This window comes from Acanthopagrus latus, chromosome 4 (assembly GCF_904848185.1).
Source record: "Acanthopagrus latus isolate v.2019 chromosome 4, fAcaLat1.1, whole genome shotgun sequence".
Lineage (NCBI taxonomy): Eukaryota > Metazoa > Chordata > Actinopteri > Spariformes > Sparidae > Acanthopagrus > Acanthopagrus latus.
This window is the reverse complement of record NC_051042.1, coordinates 32547909-32570640: the sequence shown is the minus strand read 5'-3', so window position 1 is coordinate 32570640 and position 22732 is coordinate 32547909. Positions and strand designations below refer to the sequence as shown.

Genomic DNA, 22732 nt, shown 5'->3' with positions numbered 1-22732 from the left:
GTGTGTTTTGCCACTCTTTTGGAAAATAAATGACTCAAAATATGAGTGCAGGGAGAAAGAGAGGATCTGTCACCATAACTGTGAAAAAAAAAAAAACGTACAAAAAGAACAATTACTCTTAACTACTCAATTTCCAACACTTTAAAACTAAGCTTATTTTACTAAACACATTTTTTCTTCTAAGATTAGAATAGTTTTTTTTTTTGTCACTGTACACTATTTTATCAGTAAGCAAACACAACTTAGAACTTTACTACTTTTTAGCTCTCTACTCAAAAGACATTGGTTAAAACAGAAATAAATGTATTCTCTTAAGTCATCAAGTTGTATTGTTTAGAGAGTAGTCAATTTTAAATGTAATCAATTCTAATAATAAATGAAATTTTACTATTATTATTATCGTTATTTTTTATTTTAATTTTATTTTAATCAGGGTTTTAAACTGAAACTTCGCTTCCTGTTTCAACCCGGAAGTACTTTAGTCTTCTTCTTCTTCTTCTGCTCATTAGTTAAACAGCCCCGCATGCAGCTAGCTAACGTTTACAGCAAGCAGACATTAATCGGTTATATCACCAGTCTGACAAAACAAATTCACTTCGGAAATAATTCAGCTGAGCTGCGGTTGAGAAGAAATACCTACAGCTAAAATATGTCGGCGAGCTAACTTTAGCTGGGCATGCTAACTAACTAGCTACCGTTGGCTATCGTTAGCTATCATGGCAGCACCAGCTCCTCCACATGTTTCTGCTCCTATGCTAAGGTCTGTTTCTCTCTTTAAACCCTGTTGGGATTACTTGATAATCTGCTCATGTCGGTGATGCACCACATTAACATGAGACCAAGTATGAACGCGTTTATTGAAGTCAGTGTAGCTAATAGTCCTGACGTAGTTACTAGCTAACGTCAAGCTAACTGTGTTTACCTTAAAACTTGAGCTACCATTCATGTTAAAGTTGTGTTGTGATAACAGAAATCTGTTTTAACTGTATCTGTTAACATACAGTCAGTGCTAAGCGTTATCTTGCCGGATTTCCCTACTTGGAACACATTATTATTACAGTGGCTAGTAACTGTCCTAACACCCGAATTAACAAATCTCGAATACGGTCTGATTGTGCATTATATCTGTCTAAGGGCTCATAACACCAGATCTCAATTTCATAAGATCTGACGGTCATACTCGTATTTGGCTGACATTTTATCACCCAGTAACAATGTTAAAACAGCCCCGTTGAATGTTTGAACTTATTCACAGAGGATTTTGTGACTTGTTTTAATAAGAAATCCACTTGAGGGATTAATAACAGCACATATTGTAATGCAACAACTGTTTTAAGGTACACCTTTGTACATCCTTTTCACCCTGATCGTGTCCATGTCCCCTCTGGAATAATTCTGCAAACACAAGGAGCACAGGCAGGGTTTAGTTTTGCTTCAGTGTCACTGATCTGGTTATTGATTTAAATCTTTTTGCACTTCAGTCAAAAGCAACGCAGGGCTGCCCAGAGGAAAGAGAGAAGAAAACGGAAACGCCAAGCTCTCGCCCAAGCCAGAGAATGTGGTACGAAAACAGCTGTCATGTCGGTGTTGTTGTCAGATGTCGTGCCTCGCTGTTTTCTCTACACATCAGATACGGTCATGTTGGTGTCGTTCCTAGAATATCATAATTAAAGCTGTTTTTGTTGTTGTTTAAGCTAACTACCTGTTCGATTGCCTTCAGGAATCCCCTCCCTCCTCTCCATGTCACCACTCTTGTACAACCTGTTGTCACTTTCTCATGATTATAAAGGACGGTCCTGTATCGACATAATAAATAATGTTCTAGGAACATCATCAACATGGCGATATCAGATAGAACTTGTAGCTGCACCAGACTAACAACAACAACAACAACACCTGTTACAGGTTTGAATAATGGAGCAATCTGCACACCTGAAGAAGAAATAAAGGATGAAGAAGATGAAGATAATGATTTTGCAGAGGCAGAAAGGTAGTTAATACTAATGCCACTTTGCTGTCCTTCAGCTGCACATTCAGCATCGAAACCTTATTAATGTGCATTCTTCTGTGTTCTCAGACTGCAGCTACATGAGGAGTGGCTGGAGAAAGAGCGGCTCGCTCAGGAGGAATTCAGGCTGAAGCTGGAGAGGGAGGAAGCTGCACGGAAAAGAAAAGAGGAGGAGGAGGTAAAGGACCATGTGAAATTCAAGAAACCTTATTGACACTTTGTAAACATAGAGAGTTCAAAGGTGTTTGTTTTTTTTTTTAAATTTTTTATCTGTCCAACCTTTATTTTAACAAGGGAGTCCTGGCCTAAAAAGTTTCACACAAATCAAACAACAACTTAAAAGGACAATGATTTTAGCAGTGTTCAGTCACAGGACATGTCCAGTCACTGGTTAACAGTCTTAAATATTTTTCTATAATCTTCCATTCTGATCAGTTTAATCAAGTTTAACCCATCAGAACCAAGACCCATTTAGGACATTTTAAATTGGGACATTTGAAGTGTTTGTTAGAAGTGTGTTGTCAACAGATTTTGAGTTTGCACCTCTAATTCGCCGGAGTATTCTCCTGAAATGTTGATGTTGACTGATTTTATGTCATTTTGTGTTCCCAGCGGATGATAAAGCTGGAATGGGAAGCCCAGCAGAAGAGAGAACAAGAAGAAAAAGAGCAGAAGCAGCAGGAGAAGCAAGGCAGAGAGGTGAAACGAGCCCGAGCAGGATAGAAACAAAGAGACATATATCCTCTTCTACTTAATAATAAGATTCAGATCGTCTTATGTTAAACAGATCAAACTTGTTGAGTTTTGCATTTGTGCGTTGTGTTATTTCTTTGTTCATGATTATTTAAAAAAAAAAATCCTTGACTGAGTGGCACCAAGCAACCATCCAACTCCTTAACTAAGGACACACACAAAGAGAAAAACCCTTCAGCTCTCACAACAAGGACGTATCTTTTACTCTGTGTGAATTTTTTTTGTTTTAATACAAAAATGGAGAATTGTTCAATGCCAGTCCTTCTGATTGCGGTCTTAACACACAGTAACAGAGACGCTGCAGTATGTTGACCTCTACACATTTTCACCAGCCGTGTTTTTACACCATTTGTAGGAGGCTGTTCAGAAAATGTTGGATGAAGCTGAAAACCAGGTAAAAAACACACACGAATGTCACGTTACACACATGTAGGCAGACTGATCATCACAACTTTATAGTCAATATAATACATCGGCAAAAAAACATTAAAATAAAGCATTACTTGTTTAAAGGGGCTCTATGTAGGCGTCACACTACAATCTGCTCACATAATGCCAATAAAAAAAAATGTTATTACATGTTAATTGCTGCAGATTGTTACGTAGAGCCACTTCTAATGAATAATTCACCAGGTATAACAAGTCAAATACAAATTCCAGGTCGGTAACAGTTTATCAGATGTAATGTAGGTGCCAACTGAAAACAAATCTCATCATGTTAACACGTTATGTGTTAAATTATTACGTCAAAGTGAACATGTATGTAATGCTGAGATCCGACCTTCTCACTGAAGTTACAGAGAGCAGAAACAAGTGGCAGTCTAGGTGTGCAATTGGATTTAGTCACAATCACAGTTTATTATATCAATATACACCTATACATTAAGTCATAAATGACATTTTAAGCCACTGTATCAGGGCTATATACACATTCATTTCCTAAGACAGAGGCAAGTTTGATACCCCCAAATTGAAAATCCGTTAAAAAACTTGTAAACATTCAGAGTGATTTGATAACATTTTGTCACATATACATTTTATTTACAACTGTGATAAGCACTAACTTTTCGTTACTTATCAGAAATACCAAAATGATGTTTGCACTTATGTAGAAATAGTGTTTCTGTTACATTGTTTATCCACCAGAGAGCACTGAGATACTAACAAAACATAATATATCTTTTTTATTAACTATCAGATATAGGATTTGTTTTTCGCGGCAGTAGTGTCACACTCACAAACTGCTAGAGGCACCAAAATACCAATTTCTGTATATCGTTGCTTTGACCTGTGGACTTCTGTTACAGAAATGACAGAAAAATCTTGCAAAAGTGTTTATTTCATGAGAAGGCTTGACCATTTAAAAGACTAAAGGCGAAGAGGTTCATGAAACATTTAGAAACATCTGATAACTGTTCAGAGTGTCTGTACGCTTCTGTTCGTGTCCTCAGCTGCAGCTGGATAACGGCGGGCCGTGGATGAATCCCGAGGCTCCTGTGTCGGAGAGCTCTGAGAACTTTGGGACGGAGCGCGACGTGGCCAATTGTCCGTTCTTCCTCAAGACCGGAGCGTGTCGATTTGGAGACAGGTACTGTTTGTTTCTTTATGATGTGACTCTTTACGTTACCTTCGTAAACACACTGTGGACACGTTAAAGGACGTTTTCTCATCTGTCTTTGTGAGTCCAGATGTTCTCGGAGGCACACTTACCCCACAGCCAGCACGACTCTGATGATCCGCGGCATGTTTAAAACATTCGGCATGGAGGAGTCACGGCGTGATGACTACGACACTGACGCTTGGTTGGAGCACAGCGAGGACGATCTGCAGGAGTCTTTCCTCGAGTTCTACCACGACGTCCTGCCAGAGTTTCAGAGCATCGGCAAGGTGATGCAGTTCAAGGTAAGACGAGAAACAAGACAGTCAGTGTGTCAACGTGCACCAACATATCTGAAAGACAGTCAGCTTCCAGAGGTTATGTCTTATTTAGGGAAGGGGACTCTAAAAGCACCGACAGTTTTCTGTTTTGTTGCATAAGAGGATCATTTTTATTAAAGAAGTATTTCCCCAGAGACCAGAAAAACAGAGAGAAGTGCCGAGTTATTACCTTTTGCTCAAAGAGTAGAAAACTTAGAACAACCAGTAGACACTCCTGCTGATGGGCAATAAGATGGACAGTGATGGGAAGTATATCTCAGTTGGATCAGAGTTTGGTGAGACGGTCCTCATTTGATCCGAGAGAGAGAGAGAGAGAGAGAGAGAGAGAGAGAGAGAGAGAGAGAGAGAGAGAGAGAGAGAGAGAGAGAGAGAGAGAGAGACAGAGAGAGAGACAGAGAGAGAGATCCGACTTCCACTTTGTGTCCGTGGATGTTGGCAAAATAGAGAAGTTCACAACTGATCTTGCGCAAACAAAATCTAGCAAAGTTCCCGTTTAATGGCCTTGTAGGTGTAGAAGATAGATGATTGACTGGTGTAGATGTACTCTTGGAGTACAGAGTCAAAGGCAATAGAACAGAATTCACTGTGTTTGTCTTAATGACGTAAATGAAACAAATTTAACTCGTAAGGTAACATTTTGTACTTTTTGAAATAAAATCATCGTTACGACGTAAGAATAAAATACTGAAGTCAGCGAGAGTTTAACAAGCCTCAGATGTGACTGCTGAGGAACATTCACTGGATGGATGATCAAATTGTTACCATTAAAATAACAGGTTTGTTTCATCGCTACCTTTTCTTTCTTTCTTTTTTTTTTTTTTAGGTCAGCTGCAATTATGAACCCCATCTGAGAGGAAACGTTTACGTGCAGTTTGAGACGTAAGCCTTCACACATCCTTGCACCAAAGTATCAAATAAATAATCCGCACAGTGTGAGTTTTTGGATGAAACTCTTGATTTGTCCTTGTGTCTCTGTGTGGTCTGTCCAGAGAGGAGCAGTGTAAAGAGGCCTTGTTTAAGTTCAATGGGAGGTGGTACGCAGGCCGGCAGCTTCACTGTGAGATGTGTCCTGTGACGAGGTGGAAGAACGCCATATGTGGTGAGGAACTTGTTCATAGAGAGCACTTTCACTTGGTGACATTTCATTGTATTTACCCTCCTGCTCGATTTGCCTCTCTGTTCTCAGGATTGTTCGACAGACAGAGGTGCCCCAAAGGGAAGCACTGTAACTTCCTGCATGTATTTCGAAACCCTGGCAATGAATTCTGGGAGGCCGACAGGGATCTGTCGCCCGACCGCAGCGTCAGGGGGAGCCGCAGAGGCGGTTGGCATTCAGAGCGAGATAGAGACCGATCGAGGAGGCAACGTCACTGCAGCAGAAGCCCGCCGAGGTCTGAGAGGTCCCACAGCAGACGAGAGGGCGACAGGCAGAGGAGCAGGAGCAGAGAGAGGAGGCCGTCCCAGCAGCACCGAGACGACAAATGGTCGTCCAGGTCCAGACGCAGCGACAGGAGGAACGACTGGTATCTGAGCAGGAGCAGGGACCGGTCGAGGAGCAGGAGCAGAGACAGAGAACCAGACAGGCTGAGAAACAGGAGCAGAGACAGAGACAGGTACCGGAGCAGAAGTGAAGAGAGAGACGGCAGAGATAAAGATACAGACGCTCACAGGAAGGTGAGAGAACGGTCCAGAAGCTCGAGCAGAGAGGAGGAAAGACACAAGCGCAGCAGAGAAAAGAGCCCGGATAAAAATGACAAACCCCCGAATGATGTAAACAACAGACACAAACGCCACAAACAGTCCAAAAAGAGCAAGAAGAAGAGCAAGAAGAAGCATAAGAAGAAGAGCCATCAGCCCGAAGAGACGACCTCGACTGGAGAGTCGGAGAAGGAGGAGACGGCAGAGAATCTCAGAGCAGCGAGTCCCGGTCAGGAGATGAATTCAGAGCTTATTGAGAAAAACAATGACCTGGATGAGAGTCAGTGTGCTGACAGCGAGAAGAAGTTCAGTCCTGAGGCAAACACCGAACAGTCTCACACAGAAATCAAAAATGAACCCTCTTAAGCCGCTTTTCCACCACGCAGTCCAACTCAGACGCACTGAGGAGTTATTTTTACGTTTTGCTTTGTCACAGCTTGTTCTTTGATCGGTGCTCTGGTTTGAGGTTTCTTCTAGTTTTTCAGCGGTCTCTTGTCTTGCTGACTGCATGTTTTTTCTCAAACATCGTCCTCTTGCAGATACGAGAGGGAGGAACACAAATATACAGTGATGGTGAATGAGAAGTTAGTCCGTCGTCCATCTGGCAGTAATGAACAGTTCAGGTTTCAGCATGTCAGTTAATAAATTCTTCAGCTTTTCAAAAAAAAAAGTCTGCTCTGCTTCGTGACAACAGCTGGAAACAGGACGTTCTGCACTGCAAACTCAAAGCGATCGAGGGCTACTGAGCCTGAAGTGTGTGGTGGAAACACGACTTTAACTTGTAAAACAATCTGTAAATTTGATCCGGCTTTTCCCCTGATAACTTATGTGAATGTAAAATAAGAAAGACAGTCAGTTCGTGCTCGCCATCTGTATGTACATTTGTGTATATTTAGCTTTTGTAAAAACGGTGGATGTTGCTTTAATTATCGAACACTTGATCACCTGCAGCTGTGGCACGACTCGGTTACTGTCGCTGAGCAGAAACAACATAAAACATGAGATGAACAAATGGGTTTCTCTGTTTTTAATACATTTATTGTTAATAACTTTCAAATATAAGAAAGAAAAAGTTGGCAAATGTGTTGGCAGTGTTTAATACAAAAGTGATTTCAAATCAAGGATGAACTCGTTTCATAATTACTCCTGAATGTTCAACAAAAACACTTGCAGCTAAAAATGTGACTGAATACAGTTTGGAATGAGGATCAATTCATTAGCTGTTTGCTTGTTGACGAGTTAAACAATCAGACAGTAATGAGAACTGATGATGTACCCTGATATGTGTGCTTCATCTTCTTCTGTTTCTACTCCATAAAGAAACTCAGGATCGACCCGTCCTCTAATGGATACTGACGTTTTATTGGTGTGCTGTGGCCAAATAACTCTCAAGTTTCCATTAATCATCCTACATCCCTTTTCTGCCATGTCAGGCTTCCGTAGACACCATAGAGAAGGTAAAACACAGTGTTCTTTGGTCAAATGTTAATAAGCCAAACTATAATAATACATAAAATAGTGTTTCTCTTTTCTTTTTTTCTTTTTTTTTATTCATCAGGGTCACTATCTTATCCTGACCTAAGACTGAAAGAGACACCGACCTAAGATTTTATCCCCAGAGGCCTTTACAAACTTCAATGTGAAACAAATGTTTGTGTCAGGAAAATAAGTCAATTGCAGGAAATTTTAAGACAACAGAATGACGACTTTAACACAAAGACACTTCTTACAGGAACACAGCTCATGTTCATCGAAGGTAAACAATAAGTCTTGGAAAAAACAAATATGAAATGATGAATTAGTGGAGGAGGATCACCAAACACAAACCGATTTGACATGAACACTGATACCGATCAGGCGTAATTTGTTTTAATATCACTGAATTGTTGGGCTGATTGATCCCGTGTGTACGTGATTGTAACAGTGCAGTGATTCCCACAAAAGCACGAGCAGCAGTTGGTGCCGCTCGTCGGGTTACCATCACATCCGAGCCGCGGAGCTGAGAACTGTCTGGATCGTTTGGAAAATAAATACAAGGCAAAAGACGAGGTTTATGCTTTGGAACGTTTCGTGTTGACTGCACAGTGTCATGGCTGTAGAATAACGACATCATCTGTATTTACATAAACCTCACTTTCACCAGGCCAATTTGTCTGCAACCCGGGGTGTGAAATCTCCAGGGAGAACCAAACGAAATGATATGGTTTTGAGACAGGCGGCAACTATAATACTGCCTGGAAACACATTAATCCAGGTTATGTAGCAACACATACTGCATGTCTGAGAGCATTTCTGCAATCTTAAAAGGTTCCAGAAAGATTTTTAACCTGTCGTATCTCTCCGAAACCAAAAATAAAACATCTTCATGCTCAACTTGCACGTGAACTAGTCTGCATGATACTGGAAAAAAACTGACATTGAGATATTTTGTTTTCTATGATATGTTCGGCGATATAATAACAACAATATGGGAATTTGTAGGAGAGCTTTGTTTTCCTATAACGTCATTACTTACACTGTTATATATATATCGATGGTACTTTTTTTACTCACTCATCCTGTCAATTTGAAAAACAAGTGATAAGGTTTTGTGTAGTTTGTTGCCTGGTTTGTCAGCAGAATTAGACAAAACTACTGAACAGATTTTCGCACAACTTGGATGGAGGATGGGTTCTGGCCGAGAATAGATCACATTATCTGTTGGTGCCGATCCAGAGATTGTTTTTCTCACTTTAACATTTGGAGATATGGCATTTTTTCTTTCTTTTTTTTTTGTTTCTCAGAGAATAACATGGATTTTAATGTAGAAAAATCAGGTGGCTTGTCTCTATGAGTGACTTGGGATTCTCAGCTCTGCGACTCCACGTGACGGTAACAAACGAGACGCACCAACTGAAGCTGCAACAGCACCATAGAGAGTCAAACCTTTACATCAAACAGCACATACAGCTCTGCAATCGGTGATGAAGGATGATGTTAACGTGACGCTGCAGTTTTCATGTCGTCGCTACATTGTACTCTGTGGATTTTAAAGAAGGTTTCTGGGGGGTGGTGAAGTTTGCTAATACTGCAGAATACAGCTTGTACATAGGAGACACATTAAAACCACACTTGGCACCACATTAAAAAGGACATTACAGGATAGTACAGTACACAGTTATACAGTACATAGGTGGTGATTATATACATACAACACTGACACCGTGAAAAGAAAGGATAGAGGGCGGGGGGAGGTTGCCAGCTCTGCGAGGCAGGAGGATTTATGTCAGCCCGATTTCTTCTAAAACGCTCCGTGGCGCCTCGGCCTCCTGCAGATAAACACAAGAAGAAGAAAAACTGTCGGTTTGTTCATCTGTCACACATTTAGTGCCCCTCTGAATTATAATTATTAGTACATGAGTCATAAATGTGTGACGGGAACAGGAGGTCCTTCACTGCTGCGTGCTGTTATTACAACGGAGCTGCACACTTGGTTATAAATAATTCACTGAGCACTGATGCCGCTGACTGCTGATGACTACAGCGAGACAGCAATGCAGACGTGCAGGACGGTGCGCCGGCACAGAGGACGGAGAGAGGTATTAATCAGGAGCGGCGGGCTTAAAATAACCAGGTGACGGCAGATGTAGACGGCCGCAAGGTGAAAGAAGCAATCCATCAACATCTTCACCCTTCTGTCCGGTGGATGTTTTGGATGCTTTACTCATCACATATAGTTATTTGGATATCATTTCATAATTGACATAATTGATAATACACATTTCTCATTATCTCATTAATATGTGACAATTCTCATAAACAAATCTGTTCAAGAATCTTTTTTTATTTTTATTTTAGTAAATATAAATGTGCTGCTTTTCTTTGTCGTAAATGAGTAAAGAGTCATTCCTCAGCAGCTCCTCTCGGCCCTCACAGACCTTGCAGAATCCTGTAGCTGGACTCTGAACACTTTTCAGTTATGAATAATTGACGTTCAGCCCTCAGAGCTAAATTTCAACATTTTCTCTTTGTGGTTCTTTGTTCTCTTTTGTATTCTGAGCCTCAGCAATCATTTATTTTTCTGGACTGAAATTTATCCTGCACATCCAAGAGACCCAAGAAAGATTTACAACATGTGATTATTTAATTGTTTGCTGCAGAATGTTTACAGAAAGTATGTTTCATATAGATGTGACTGTATGACTGTACTGTCATTCATTTTGCGAGACAATCAAAGACATGATCTGGGAAAAGTACTGAATTCTGGGTGAGTTGGCATGGAATGACCCTGAAGTAAATTATCTTTGGGATTTGGACTTTAGGAGCAAAACAAGTTATTTAAAGACTCTGAGTCAGGGAAGCTCGAGGCTGGCATTTTTTCCTAATTGTCTGACATTTTTTCCTAATTGTCTGACATTTCACAGACCAAACACTGAAATCATCAGCAGTAAAAATATCATTTAGTTGCTGTGCTGCTCCAGCTACTGTCCGGCTGACACGATGGTCCATTTCTCTAATGGGTTCAGTGGCCTGATGATAAAGAAACACGCGTACCTCCTGCAGCAGGTCGGCCTGCTCGATGGCCTTCAGCACGTTCTTCTTGGACGTCTCCTGGGCCTCTCCGCCCAGCAGGAACTCATCCAGGATGAAGTACGCCTTCTCAAAGTTGAAGATAATATCCAACTCACACACCTGTGAGGCCACAACACAAACAGCAGCAGATCAGAGATCCTGTCCTGACTGAAAACATCAACAAAAATCAATCAGCAGGTCGCATGTGAGGCGTTATGAGACTCACACTTCCGAAGTATTTGTCCAGCAGCTCTACATATCTGTGGATGATCTCCAGGGTGATGAGCTCGTTATCCTGATCTTCCACTGCACAGCAGAAATACAGACTGGCATATCTGAAACATAAAGAAGGGAGAACGTGGATCAACAAGGCGGCGATGTGACAGATGTTGGCGCCAATCTTCACATGCATACAGGAAGAAGAGGGCATAAAAAAGCAAACATTACTTTATTGTTAATTTTTTGAGTGGAGATGCCTGTAAATGCCAAAACTAAAGTACAAGTACATCTTGAATGTTTTACAGCTCTATTTTTACACTGACATCATTATGTACTTTGGCAATAATAAACCGATAAAACTGTCTGTTTATGAATCTTGAAAAACAAAAGCGGAACAGCGGAACCTTTACAATAGAGCTATTTTTTATCATAATAGCAACGGGTTGAGTCAAAATGATCGGATGAATCCAGCTTCTTAAATGTGAATATGTTCTGGTTTCTTTACCTCATGACAGTAAACTGAACATATCGGTTGTGGACAAAAACCCAGACATTTGAGGACGTCATCTTGGACTCGGGGAAACACTGATTGACATTTTAGTGAGCAAACAACTAATCAATTAGCCACGAAAATAATCAGCAGATGAATCGAATACTCATTAGTTCCAGCCCTGCTTACAGTGAATTGGATGGTACCAAATAAACAGGTAACTCTGTGTATTTTGTCGTGATGCAATAAAACACTTCTTCCAGTACTGCAGTGCTGTCTGACTGTCTCCTGGCTGTTTGTCTTTGTTTATTAGTTTTTTGTTTTACTGAAAACATTCAAATGTGTCCTTTGTTTTTTTGACTCAGCGCTCATTAGCCAGGACAAATCAGGCACTTTGTGTATATTCCTATCATTGTCCTCCATTGTTTGGCAGTGTCTGTCAGAGAGGGGGTGTTTCTGGCTTTCATAACACACCAGAAGGTGAAATCCAAATGCCAGAAATCTCAGTGCTCGACAGAATAATCACTGAATCACCGCTTTTCATGAAAAACGCCAACAAGCTTCAGCAGATACACAAATGATGTAACAAACCAAACACTTACACGTCCGATTACTAACATCATCCTACAACATTTGTGGCTTAATCAGTTGTAAGTGCAGCCTATCTAGAACAGAATGAAATGTTTAAAAGTTTAACTAAATCTAACAATCCACATTAACAGAGAGATTCCATCTGTGCAGTCTCTACAACTGACCTGAAATCATGTGACCAAGCTTAGCTCACATAATAACAATCAAACTGTCAAATCATGAGACTGATCAAACTCAGTATGGTTGACGAAGACCACGACATGCTGCTGAAAACAAGGAAAAACCTGGAGTTAAAGGAAGAGCTCTAATCTGTGATTATACCGCCGTGAGACGGGTTAGTTTGAACCTACTGATGATGAGCCGCTGCAATAGTTATCTTTGAATCTTCATTTTGTTGGTGAGAGCTAAAATCAATGAATGAACTCAAGATCAACGTGTAATAGACTGTCAGCTGATTTGCTCTGAGTCGGATGATTGAATGGTTTTAAATGATCTCTGTGAAGCCAGCTGCTGTTTGGATGAGAGTTTCATAACAGTCAAAGATAAGGGAAGTAGTATCAACACTGAATGCAACCAGGGCGACCTGTACTTGTGACATATGGCAATAAAAACGTCTGATGAGGTGACACTTCTCTTTTTTGTCCATGTGTTTACTTTACATGTATGTTTGTGCACATGCATCCTGAATAATAAACCATCCTGTGGATGCCACCCTTTGGATTTTAAACTTCTCTCACCTCTTGTACACAATCTTGAGGTCTCTCCACTCCAGGAAGCTGCACATCTTGGGCTTCCTGGCCAGTATGGTCTGGACCAGATCTCTGGAGATCTTCTTCCTCTCCTTGTCAGACAGAGGCACGTACCATTTCTGTAACCGCAGCTTTCCCTGCCGGCTGAACAGCAGCATGAACTGCATCTGCAGGAGGAAGTTCAGCTTTAAGTTACCCACGACAGAGACGAGATACTCATTAACTTCTAGTGTTTTGAGAGGAGAGTGCACTCAAAGAAGAACACACAAAACGAGGTGAAATAAGAAGGAGGCGTTCACGTTCTATCACGTGACTATTATTTTCCGTGACAAGAAAGTTAATTCCGTACATCTGATGGGAAAAATAAGTCAGAAACGCCCGAATATGAAACACGGGCATTGTTATCGAGGCTAACACGACCTAGTTATCTGGTCAAACGTGTTTTACTTTCAGTTATTGTTACTTACCGGAGCATTTTGCACAAACTTGCATTAGCTCATGTTAGCTAACTGTGCTAAATCGTTTTGTGCCATTTGCGCCCCCTCCTGCGACGCTTAGCTAGCTACAGCAGAAAAGGAGAAGTCAACACGACTCTTTTTACCTTCGAGCAGGTCTTCGATTTAGTCACTTGGACGACCGGTAACTTCTGGAAATTTAAGCGAAACACATCACCGAAGAAAGCGAGCAGATGTTTCTGTGTGTCTGTTTGTTCGCCAGTTAGCCAGCTTGAGGCTAAACTGCCAGGAGGACGGTGGTTGCTGGTGAGACAGCGATTGAGTCAGCGGCGCCGTGATTGGCCGAGAAAGCCACAGCGAAGGAATTTGATTGGCTGAAACGTCCCGTTATTCGTGACGTTGTTCCTAGCATGCAGCTATGGCTTCCTGTCTTTGGAAGTTTGTAATAAAAAAAAAACAGTGATATTATCGCTTTTATAGAGCGCTTTGAGACGTCTTTAGACCTCTTACTCGAGTAAAAATAGCGGACTGGAGAGAAGAAATACCCTGCTACCTCTTACCTTGGTAAAAGTACAGAAATATAAATATAAGAGCGTATTTAAAGTAGCGAAAGTAAAGGCAGTATTTTTTCTGAGTGGATCATTTCAGTATTATGTTACAGAGGTGAAGTTATTTTTAGGTGGATATTGGGAAGACATTAACTCCGGAGACACCCAGCAGCGCCTCTCCCTGAGTTTCCCCCAGTGTTGACAGCAGGAGGACGGTTGGGTGTCTCCCGGAACCCCCCAATGCGCTGGAGGCTGATTTAGGGACCATCAATAAATAATCCTATTGTTTGTTTTATTTACACGAAAACAAATATTTCTTCATATTGATTTGATGATATCAGTCAAAACTATGATAATAATAAAAGATTAATGATATTAAACTGATTTCATGTAGCACACTTATTTTGATTGTTAATGTGATATGTATTTATACTGTAAAAAATATTTTTATAATACAATGGATTCTTTTTTAATAGCTTATGTGTCATGTGACCAAATGACTCCAAACCAATGCCGAATTATACCACAACATGAAATACATTAAACACAGTCGTTTTTATTACACTTGACCGCTTTTTTCTATTTTATATGCATATTTATTATGAAAATCTATTGTTAATAGATGCCATGTCATGTGCCCTAGTGGTTCAAAGCCAATGCCGAATTGCATTACTAGGTGGGCAAATAAGACACAGCATATCTTACTGCTTCTTTTATTTTATATGAATATTTTTATAAAGATTGTACAGTTATTTTTCAATGGCTTATGTGTCATGTGACCCAGTAACTTCAAACCAATGCCGAATTATATCACTACATGACAAACATGAGACCAACTGTTTCTGTTACATTTGACAGCGATTTCTTTTTTATATGAATATGTATTATTAAAATCTAGCATTTATTTTTTAATAACTTGTCATGTCATGTGACCCAGTGACTCCAAACCAATGCCGAATTATATTACTACATTGGACACAAAAGTCACACTGCTTCATCTATTTTATATGAATATTTATATGAAGATTCAGCATTTCTTTTCAATAGCTTCCATGTCAATGTGAACTAGTATGGAGCATCTCAAGTAAATCGTAATAAAGCATGTAATTATTTGTACAATAAATATAGGCATTAATATATCCATCCATCCATCATCTGTACATATTCTATGTACGCCGCTTAATCCTCTGCAGGGTCGCGGGGGGGCTGGAGCCTATCCCAGCTGACTTAGGGCGAAGGCAGGGGACACCCTGGACAGGTCGCCAGTCTATCGCAGGGCCACACATAGAGACGAACACTCTCACACACTCTCATTCACACCTACGGACAATTTTGGAATGATCAATTAACCTCAGTTTGTTTTTGGACTGTGGGAGGAAGCCGGAGTACCCGGTGAAAACCCACGCTTGCACAGGGAGAACATACAAACTCCACACAGAAAGATCCCAGGCGATCTTCTAGCTGTGAGGCAGCAGTGCTAACCACTGGGCCACTGTGCAGCCCGGCATTAATATATTTATTTACAAATTAATTTATTGTGGATTACTTACAAAATAAAGACCAGAGAAGCAAAATATCAATAAAAATGACCTTATTTAATCTTATTAAAAGCTGTGTATTATGTTTCCTGGCTGGGTTCTGTTTCTCTTTGGTTTGATCCAGGTAACTGTCACTCAGGTGCGTCTCACTAGGTCCCGCCCACAGACTCGGTGATGACAACAGGTGACGCGCACCAATAGACGCCGTTTATCTTGTTTCCCGCGTAAAGTAAGACCCGCCCACGACTCTGCGACTGCGTTGGCGCCAAAACTTCTAAATTCCTTAAATGTCCCTGAAGGTTCTTCACTCTGGTCGGAGCAGCTCTTCCCTGAGGACACAAACAAGGTCAGTAAACTATTCCGTGTGAATCTGCTTTATTTGTAGTTACCTGCTCAGTACAGGTGTATTTATCTGTGTGTGGGAGGTGGACTCAGCAGTGTGTGGCTCAGTTATTATCTATTTCTCTGTAGTAAGCACAGGCGATGTTCCTTCTTATATCACAGAGCTCCAGATGAAAATCACCTTCATGCTTTATTTTGCACTATATGTACACAATCCTCTCACCGCATCAACTTAAATCCATGATGAACGCCGTGTTTTTGGTCGATGCACCAAACCTCCATTGTGATTTTGAGGGTTTTTTCTCTGCCGTGTTTATTACAGGACTAATGCGCAGTAAGTTCAGTATGGGACACTTTCACAAAATAAGCCGCTAGTGTCGGTAAAATCGGCATGCATCTGTGTGTTATTCATCAATGCTAATCATGTTTATTCTTCAAAACGGCCCGAATCATGGTTAGCTAATGTTTACTGGTCAGTTAAAGCCAGTAGTTGCTATCGATGTTAGCTAGTTGACGTTAAAGTTGTTGCATATGCACTGCAGCGTTTGAGAAACATGTAACCAAGAACCCGGTTCGGGTGTTGACGGTGTGTAACGAGTTTATAAAGACTTTTGAATCATTTAATCGTCGTGTTTTTTTACAGACAGGTTTGCGTGTTAGCTAACGTGTCTGTGGAAGAGTGTTAGCATGACGCCATTATCGAGCTGTGTAACTTGAACATGGTCATGCTAGCATTGTTACAGCTGTATACCAGAGTACAGCACAGTTAGCTAACAGGCTCCATGTGTTGTGTTTAATAATGTCTCAGTATGTAAGTGTGTAACAGCATGAAGCAGACACACACACGGTCATTCTTAGCAGCTGCAGTAGTTTATACACACAACATGCAACCGTGTTGTTGTCACAGAATGGTTTCAGTGTGTTTGTCTCAGTTCCGGTTTAATGTGTTGTGTTTGGTTTTTTTTCAAAATTTTTTTTTTTTTTCAATTTTTTTAGATCACTGCACTGACTCCCTGTGTGTCAGAAGATAGATTTTAAAATCCCATCAGTCCTCTGTAAAGTTTTAAATGTTCTCAGGGCTGAATTCATTTGATTTATATGTATATTTGTATATAGATGTATCAAATATGTTCTTAAAATAAATGTTTTCTCTATTTCAGTAATATTGCCAACATACTGAGGGACCCTGAGAGACCTGAGGACATCAGCCAAGGCATGATGGAGCTGAGCTTCACCCCTAAAGGACCACAGTGTCCCGAGCAGATTCCCTGCCAATCATACTACAAGGTAAATAGCATCTTAAGTACTGAACCTATGCTAGTCAGATATACTTATGTTTTGTCATGTAAAACAACAAGAAGGAAGAGACCGTGTTAGCACATATACATAAGTCTTGGATCACACTGTACAGGATGATGTGGATATAAAGTGTGTGAATGTGCATGTTCATCTCAAATGAGAGAAATTCAGGAATCCGTCAGCCCTGCCTGGTATCAGAGACTGCAGTGTCTGAAGTGTCCTGAGTCCTCTTCTCAGACCTTTATGTAGTCATGATGTGATATTAAGGTGCTTCCTCCTCTTCTCCCACAGTGAAACGTGGGACTTGTCTGCTGTGTTCCCGTGAGCCCTGCGCTGAGTTTAGTGTTCAGTGTAAATACTGTGCAGAAAGTTGACGAAGAAGCAGCTTCAAGTGGAGCGAACTCTAAGGAGAGGAACCTGGTCTCACAGAGAGAACAAAGGTCAGTGACTGCAATGGAGGTGCCAAAATTTAAGGCAGAGTATGTAAGATATGTCAGTTGCTGTTGCTGTCACTTGCTGAATCAGAAATTCCTTTATTAGTCCTGCAAAAGGGGACACTTTTTAACAATGTCACAGTAGGCATTATTATCAGAGGTCGATACGTACTCTGCCTTTAATTAATATTCCTCTCTATAAAAAACAAATTTAAAATGATTCCAAATTGCCAAACAAGTGATTTATAAGTAACTTCAATAGAAGAAATAACAATGAAAACAACAAGGCTGTTTTCAACACCTAAATGCAAATTACTGATCTCTTTATATTAAGTATTTAACATGTATATACACCATCAGCCAAAACATTGAAACACTGACAGATGAAGTGAGCATTGATCATCTTGTCACAATCAAATGTTCTGCTGGAAACTCTTGAGTCCTGGCGTTCATGTGGACGCCTCTTTGACGAGTATCATCCACCCAAACATCGTTGCAGACCAAGTACATCCCCTCATGGCAGCAGAACTCCTTGATAGCAGTGCCCCCCTGCATGACAGTGCAGCTGCAACACTGCAGAAACAGCTCAGGAATGGTCCGATGAACCTGACAAAGAACTCAAGGCGTTGAACTGGCCTTTGAATTCCTCAGATCCCAATCCAATTGAGCATCTGTAGGATGTGCCAGAGCCAATTACCATCCATGTTGGGGCCCCCATGGATCGTTCTTGGCTCCTGGTACATCCAATGGACGCCCAGTTAGATTGAGATCTGGAGAATTCAGAGGTCAGGTTGACACCTTGAGCTCTTTCCCACGTTCCTCGGGTCGTTCCTGAGCAGTTTTTGCAGTGATGCTGCTGCACTGTCCTGCTGGGGGGGCACTGCCATCAAGGAGTGCTGCTGCCATGAGGGGGTGTACTCGGTCTGCAGCTGTGTTTGGGTGACTGGTGCTTCTCAAAGAGACGTCCACATGAATGCTAGGACTCATGGTTTCACAGCAGACCGTGACATTGTCACAAGATGATCAATGTTATTCATTTCACCTGTCTTTGATTTTAATCTTGTGGCGGATTGTTGTATGTACACATGTTAAATATTTTATAGATGAGATCAGTAAGTGATCAGAATCAGAATCAGCATCAGTGCAAATCATTGAGTTCAATATAACAATAAACAATAATAATAGTAAAAAAAACCCAATATGATAGAAAAAGGGAAGAGAAAGAGCCAGAGAAAAAATAGAAATAGAATTGTAAAAATGTAATATGTACAAATATAAACACTATAATTATAAACAGTGTATTGTTATTGATAGATGATAAATATGAGTATGATTCTGGAGGATAGTTAGGTTTCATTCACAGGTTGTTGAATACTGACAGTTTGGGTTGGCAGACAGCACTATGGTGTCACAGTGAGATCAGTCCTTGATTGCCCCTCTAAGTTCCACTTGAGTGGTTGTTGAGTTTATCTTTGACCTTCTGATTGAATTGAAGGTTTGTTTTTTTCAGTTGTTCAATTGTGCGTTCAGAGACTGCTTGATACACATTTTGAAGCTGCTGTCTTGCTGTGGAAACATTGTGGTTTGTTGTAGGGAGCTTCTCAGGAAAACAGTGTTAGCTAAACTACGTTGAGCATGGTAAGCTACAACAACCAGTTCACCACCGTGGAGTTCTAGTGACGAAAGTTCAGTAACAGCAGTCCAGTTGTTAGTGGTCTGCCAGGCAAACCTGGTGTTATAATTGTAAGTTACAGGTTAATTTGACCGGACTTCAGCTATCTTCAATGGCAAATGCCCGAGTGCAGTCCATCGGAGCTGTAAGCAGTGTTTTCCATGAATGGCAGTAGTCAGGCCTTTGATCAGTTGCTGGTATTGGTAATAGCGTATCTTACGAGCCCTCGTGCGATCCCGCCAACTTACAGGTCCCTCATGTTCAGACACCTATGGTTGGTAGAAGCGTGCACAAAGTGTGCGTGTTTAGCTTGGGCCTCGGCCTGGCTAGGGACATGCTCAGGGCCACGGTAGAAGCTAGCCTGACGCCACTAAAGCAGCTTGGATCTCTGCCCTCATCTGTCCATGACGATTTCCCTCGCGAGTTCAGTGTGCATGGACGCGATGCCTTTGCTTGAAGATAATGTTGAACCTCTGTGATAAAACAAAATGAAAACAATTGAAGGAATTCATTTTCTTTGCAACTGTGTGTAACAGCATCCTGCTTGATAACACCATGCAGAGATCATTACAAAGCTGTTACAGGGCCCTCGGCCTCAACGCCCAGCAGACCACTAATAAGGATCCGATTGTGTTGTAGTGACATTTTTTGTTTGGAAGCAGTTGTTTTGTTTTGGAAGTCATGTTCATGGTAGAAGTGCAGCGAACTGAGAGCTATAACCAGCTTGAGCAGTTGTTAGTTTGTCTGTGTCCTTCTGAGTGTGTTGAAGGTTTGTTTTCAGTTCAGGTTCATCTCCACTCAAACGTGCAAATGTGAGTTCAGAAAGTGCTTGATAAACTATGAAGCCTTGGAAGTTGTTGTTTTGCTGGAGAAACATTGTGGTATAAAGCTTTTCAGGCTAACAGTGTTAGCTAAACAGTGTTGAGTGCAGAAATATATGACAGCCAGTTCATCGCAGTAGAGGTCTAGGCACAAAAGTTCAGTAACAGTAATCCAGTTGTTAGTGGTCAGGCTTGTGTGAACCCACCAACCAGAGCAGACTGAGGCCCACCTCAAAACCCACAGGAGTCAAGGAGGGTTTTTACAGCTACTGGATAAACACACAAAATTTAATTAAAAAAATATATCTTGACATAAAATGTATATGAAAATACATGTCTTCTCACTGTTAACAACTCGACTCTCTATGAGTCTTGTTAATAGCCCACAAAGTGCTTTATTTGACGACCTGAGAATGAGACTAAATAAGCTGTCTTTCAACAGAATTGCTTTATGAGTATGCTGACATCATGCAATTAATCAATTGATTATAATTGTCCTCCATAATGCAGGATGCTTTCTTGTCTCACATTTCCTCTCTAAGGTCTCAACTTTCTGCTTTTAATGCTGGGTAACTTCTATAATAATAAATAAATCTATAATAATACATCGTGTTTGATTAACTAATATTTAATATTGATTATATGACTCTGCAAAGTAACTAGTAACTAAAGCTGTCAGACAAAGTGCAGTGAAACTATGAATAATATAGTTAAAAACTCAATTTATGCAAAATATGAAAAGTATTTAACATGTATATCTTCACTGTTCAGCTGAAACATTAAAACAACTGACAAGTGAAGTGAGCATCGATCATCTTGTTACAATCAAATGTTCTGCTGGGAAACTTTGACTTCTGTCATTTCTGTGGATTCTCTTTGACAAACACCAGCCACCCAAACACCGTTCAGACCAACTGCACCCCCTCATGGCAAAGAACCCAAGGTGTCAAACTGGCCTCCTCATTCTCCAGATCCCAGTCCAGTTGAGCATCTGTTGGATGCGCCAGAACCAACTCCCATCCATGTTGGGGCCCCCATGGATCGTTCTTGGCTCAGACTGCATCCAGTGGAAGCTCAGTTGGATTGAGATCTGGGGAGTCTGGAGGTCAGGTTGACACCTTGAGCTCTTTCCCAAGTTCCTCGGGTCGTTCCTGAGCAGTTTTTGCAGTGTTGCAGGCGTGTTGTCCTGCTGGGGGAGCACTGCCACCAAGGAGTGCTGCTGCCATGAGGGGATGTACTCGGTCTGCAGCTGTGTTTGGATGACTGGTGTTTGTCAAAGAGACGTCCACATGAATGCTAGGACTCATGGTTTCACAACCGAACATAACATTGGAACAAAATCATCCATGTTATTTATTTCACCTGTCAGTGGTTCTAATGTTGTGGCTCTCAGTGTGTTCACATGTTAAATGCTTTTTACAGACTCAAAACCTCCACAATGACACACAAAATCTCCACAAAGAGACTCAAAACCCACAAATCCTAACCTAAACTAATACACACAAAACCTCCACAATGATACACAAAATCTCCACAAAGAAACTCAAAACCTCCACAAATACACACAAAACCTCCACAATGACACACAAAACCTCCACAATGACATAATACCTCCACAATGATGCACAAAATCTCCACAGTGACACAAAATATCATCAAGTACACACAAAATATCATCAAATACACACAAAATCTCCACAAAGAGACTCAAAACCTCCGCAAATACACACAAAACCTCAACTAATACACACCAAACCCCCACAAATACACTCAAAACCTCCACAATGACACACAAAACCTCCACAAATGCACACAAAACTTCCACAAATATACACAAAACCTCCACAATGACACACAAAACCTCCACAATTACACAAAACCTCCACAATGATACACAAAATCTCCACAATGACACACAAAATCTCCACAATGACACACAAAATCTCCACAGAGAGACTCAATACACACAAAACCCTCACAATGACACACAAAATATCATCAAATACACACAAAACCTCCAAAATAGCACAGAAAAAACCCCCCACAACACACCAAACCACCACAAAGAGACATGAAACTACCACTGCTCCTCTTTCTCATCCTGCAGGTGATGGACGGGTTGACAGGACGAGGACAAGACGAGCCGCCACAGGAGGCTGAAGTGTCACCTGTACTTTACACACCTGGCTGATACATCTGCAGCGTAGCGATGGTCACTGTTGGTTTCTCCAGCAGGAGACTTCGTGTCAGCTTTGACAGAGAGCGCCTGGACTGGAAACACAGTTGTAGGTTGGTGCAGGTCACAGGACGGGACCCAGGATGTTACAATAGAAATAGGCATTAATAATAATAAATTAGTTTACAAATTGATTTACTACCTTTTCAATAAATAGACTAAATTACAAAGTATTTCATTATTTGATATTTTAATGGGCAATAAAAAGAGTAATTATGATCTGAATAGAATCAATAAACAGTTCAAATTAAAAATGATTTTCAGAAACAACATTTAACAGTCAATAAGCACATCATTTTAAAATACATTAATGAATTCATACATAATAATGGAATTTAAACATCTATTTGGATAAGTCTTTTTAATCTGCATTTTCAAATTGATTTTTAA

At 40.8% G+C, this 22732-nt stretch overlaps 2 protein-coding genes and 1 long non-coding RNA gene across 3 annotated transcripts; 2 read left to right on the top strand and 1 right to left on the bottom strand.

Moving 5' to 3' along the window:
- The first annotated feature begins 498 nt into the window (after positions 1–498).
- zrsr2 (zinc finger (CCCH type), RNA-binding motif and serine/arginine rich 2) lies at positions 499–7518 on the top strand. Its single transcript, XM_037095024.1, has 11 exons — positions 499–760; positions 1482–1561; positions 1906–1990; positions 2078–2186; positions 2621–2707; positions 3117–3155; positions 4213–4349; positions 4450–4663; positions 5523–5578; positions 5689–5798; positions 5886–7518. Exons 1-11 carry the CDS (start codon positions 717–719, stop codon positions 6761–6763), a joined length of 1839 nt encoding a protein of 612 aa, XP_036950919.1. The 5' UTR covers positions 499–716; the 3' UTR covers positions 6764–7518.
- Positions 7420–13779, bottom strand: ap1s2 (adaptor related protein complex 1 subunit sigma 2). The gene is made up of 5 exons (XM_037095025.1): positions 13599–13779; positions 12986–13164; positions 11175–11283; positions 10931–11068; positions 7420–9705 (listed from the first exon to the last, which is right to left on the bottom strand). The coding sequence occupies exons 2-5, from the start codon at positions 13162–13164 to the stop codon at positions 9658–9660; spliced, it is 474 nt and encodes a 157-aa protein (XP_036950920.1). The 5' UTR covers positions 13599–13779; the 3' UTR covers positions 7420–9657.
- A 1955-nt stretch (positions 13780–15734) lies between these two features.
- Positions 15735–22326, top strand: LOC119017885. Its single transcript, XR_005074595.1, has 4 exons — positions 15735–15884; positions 17041–17167; positions 17471–17619; positions 22214–22326. It is a non-coding gene; the product is annotated as an uncharacterized LOC119017885 (long non-coding RNA).
- The last annotated feature ends 406 nt before the right edge of the window (positions 22327–22732 follow it).

Bases quoted from the DNA above. Each gene is read 5' to 3' on its own strand.
- ap1s2 (XM_037095025.1), bottom strand. From the start codon at position 13,164: ATGCAGTTCATGCTGCTGTTCAGCCGGCAGGGAAAGCTGCGGTTACAG. The intron at 11,284-12,985 runs GTGAGAGAAGTT...TTTATGTTTCAG, and splicing joins CTCAAGATTGTGTACAAGAG to ATATGCCAGTCTGTATTTCT. The intron at 9,706-10,930 runs GTACGCGTGTTT...GTTTATCTGCAG, and splicing joins AGGCCGACCTGCTGCAGGAG to GAGGCCGAGGCGCCACGGAG.
- zrsr2 (XM_037095024.1), top strand. From the start codon at position 717: ATGGCAGCACCAGCTCCTCCACATGTTTCTGCTCCTATGCTAAG. The intron at 1,562-1,905 runs GTACGAAAACAG...CACCTGTTACAG, and splicing joins CGCCCAAGCCAGAGAATGTG to GTTTGAATAATGGAGCAATC. The intron at 4,664-5,522 runs GTAAGACGAGAA...TTTTTTTTTTAG, and splicing joins GCAAGGTGATGCAGTTCAAG to GTCAGCTGCAATTATGAACC.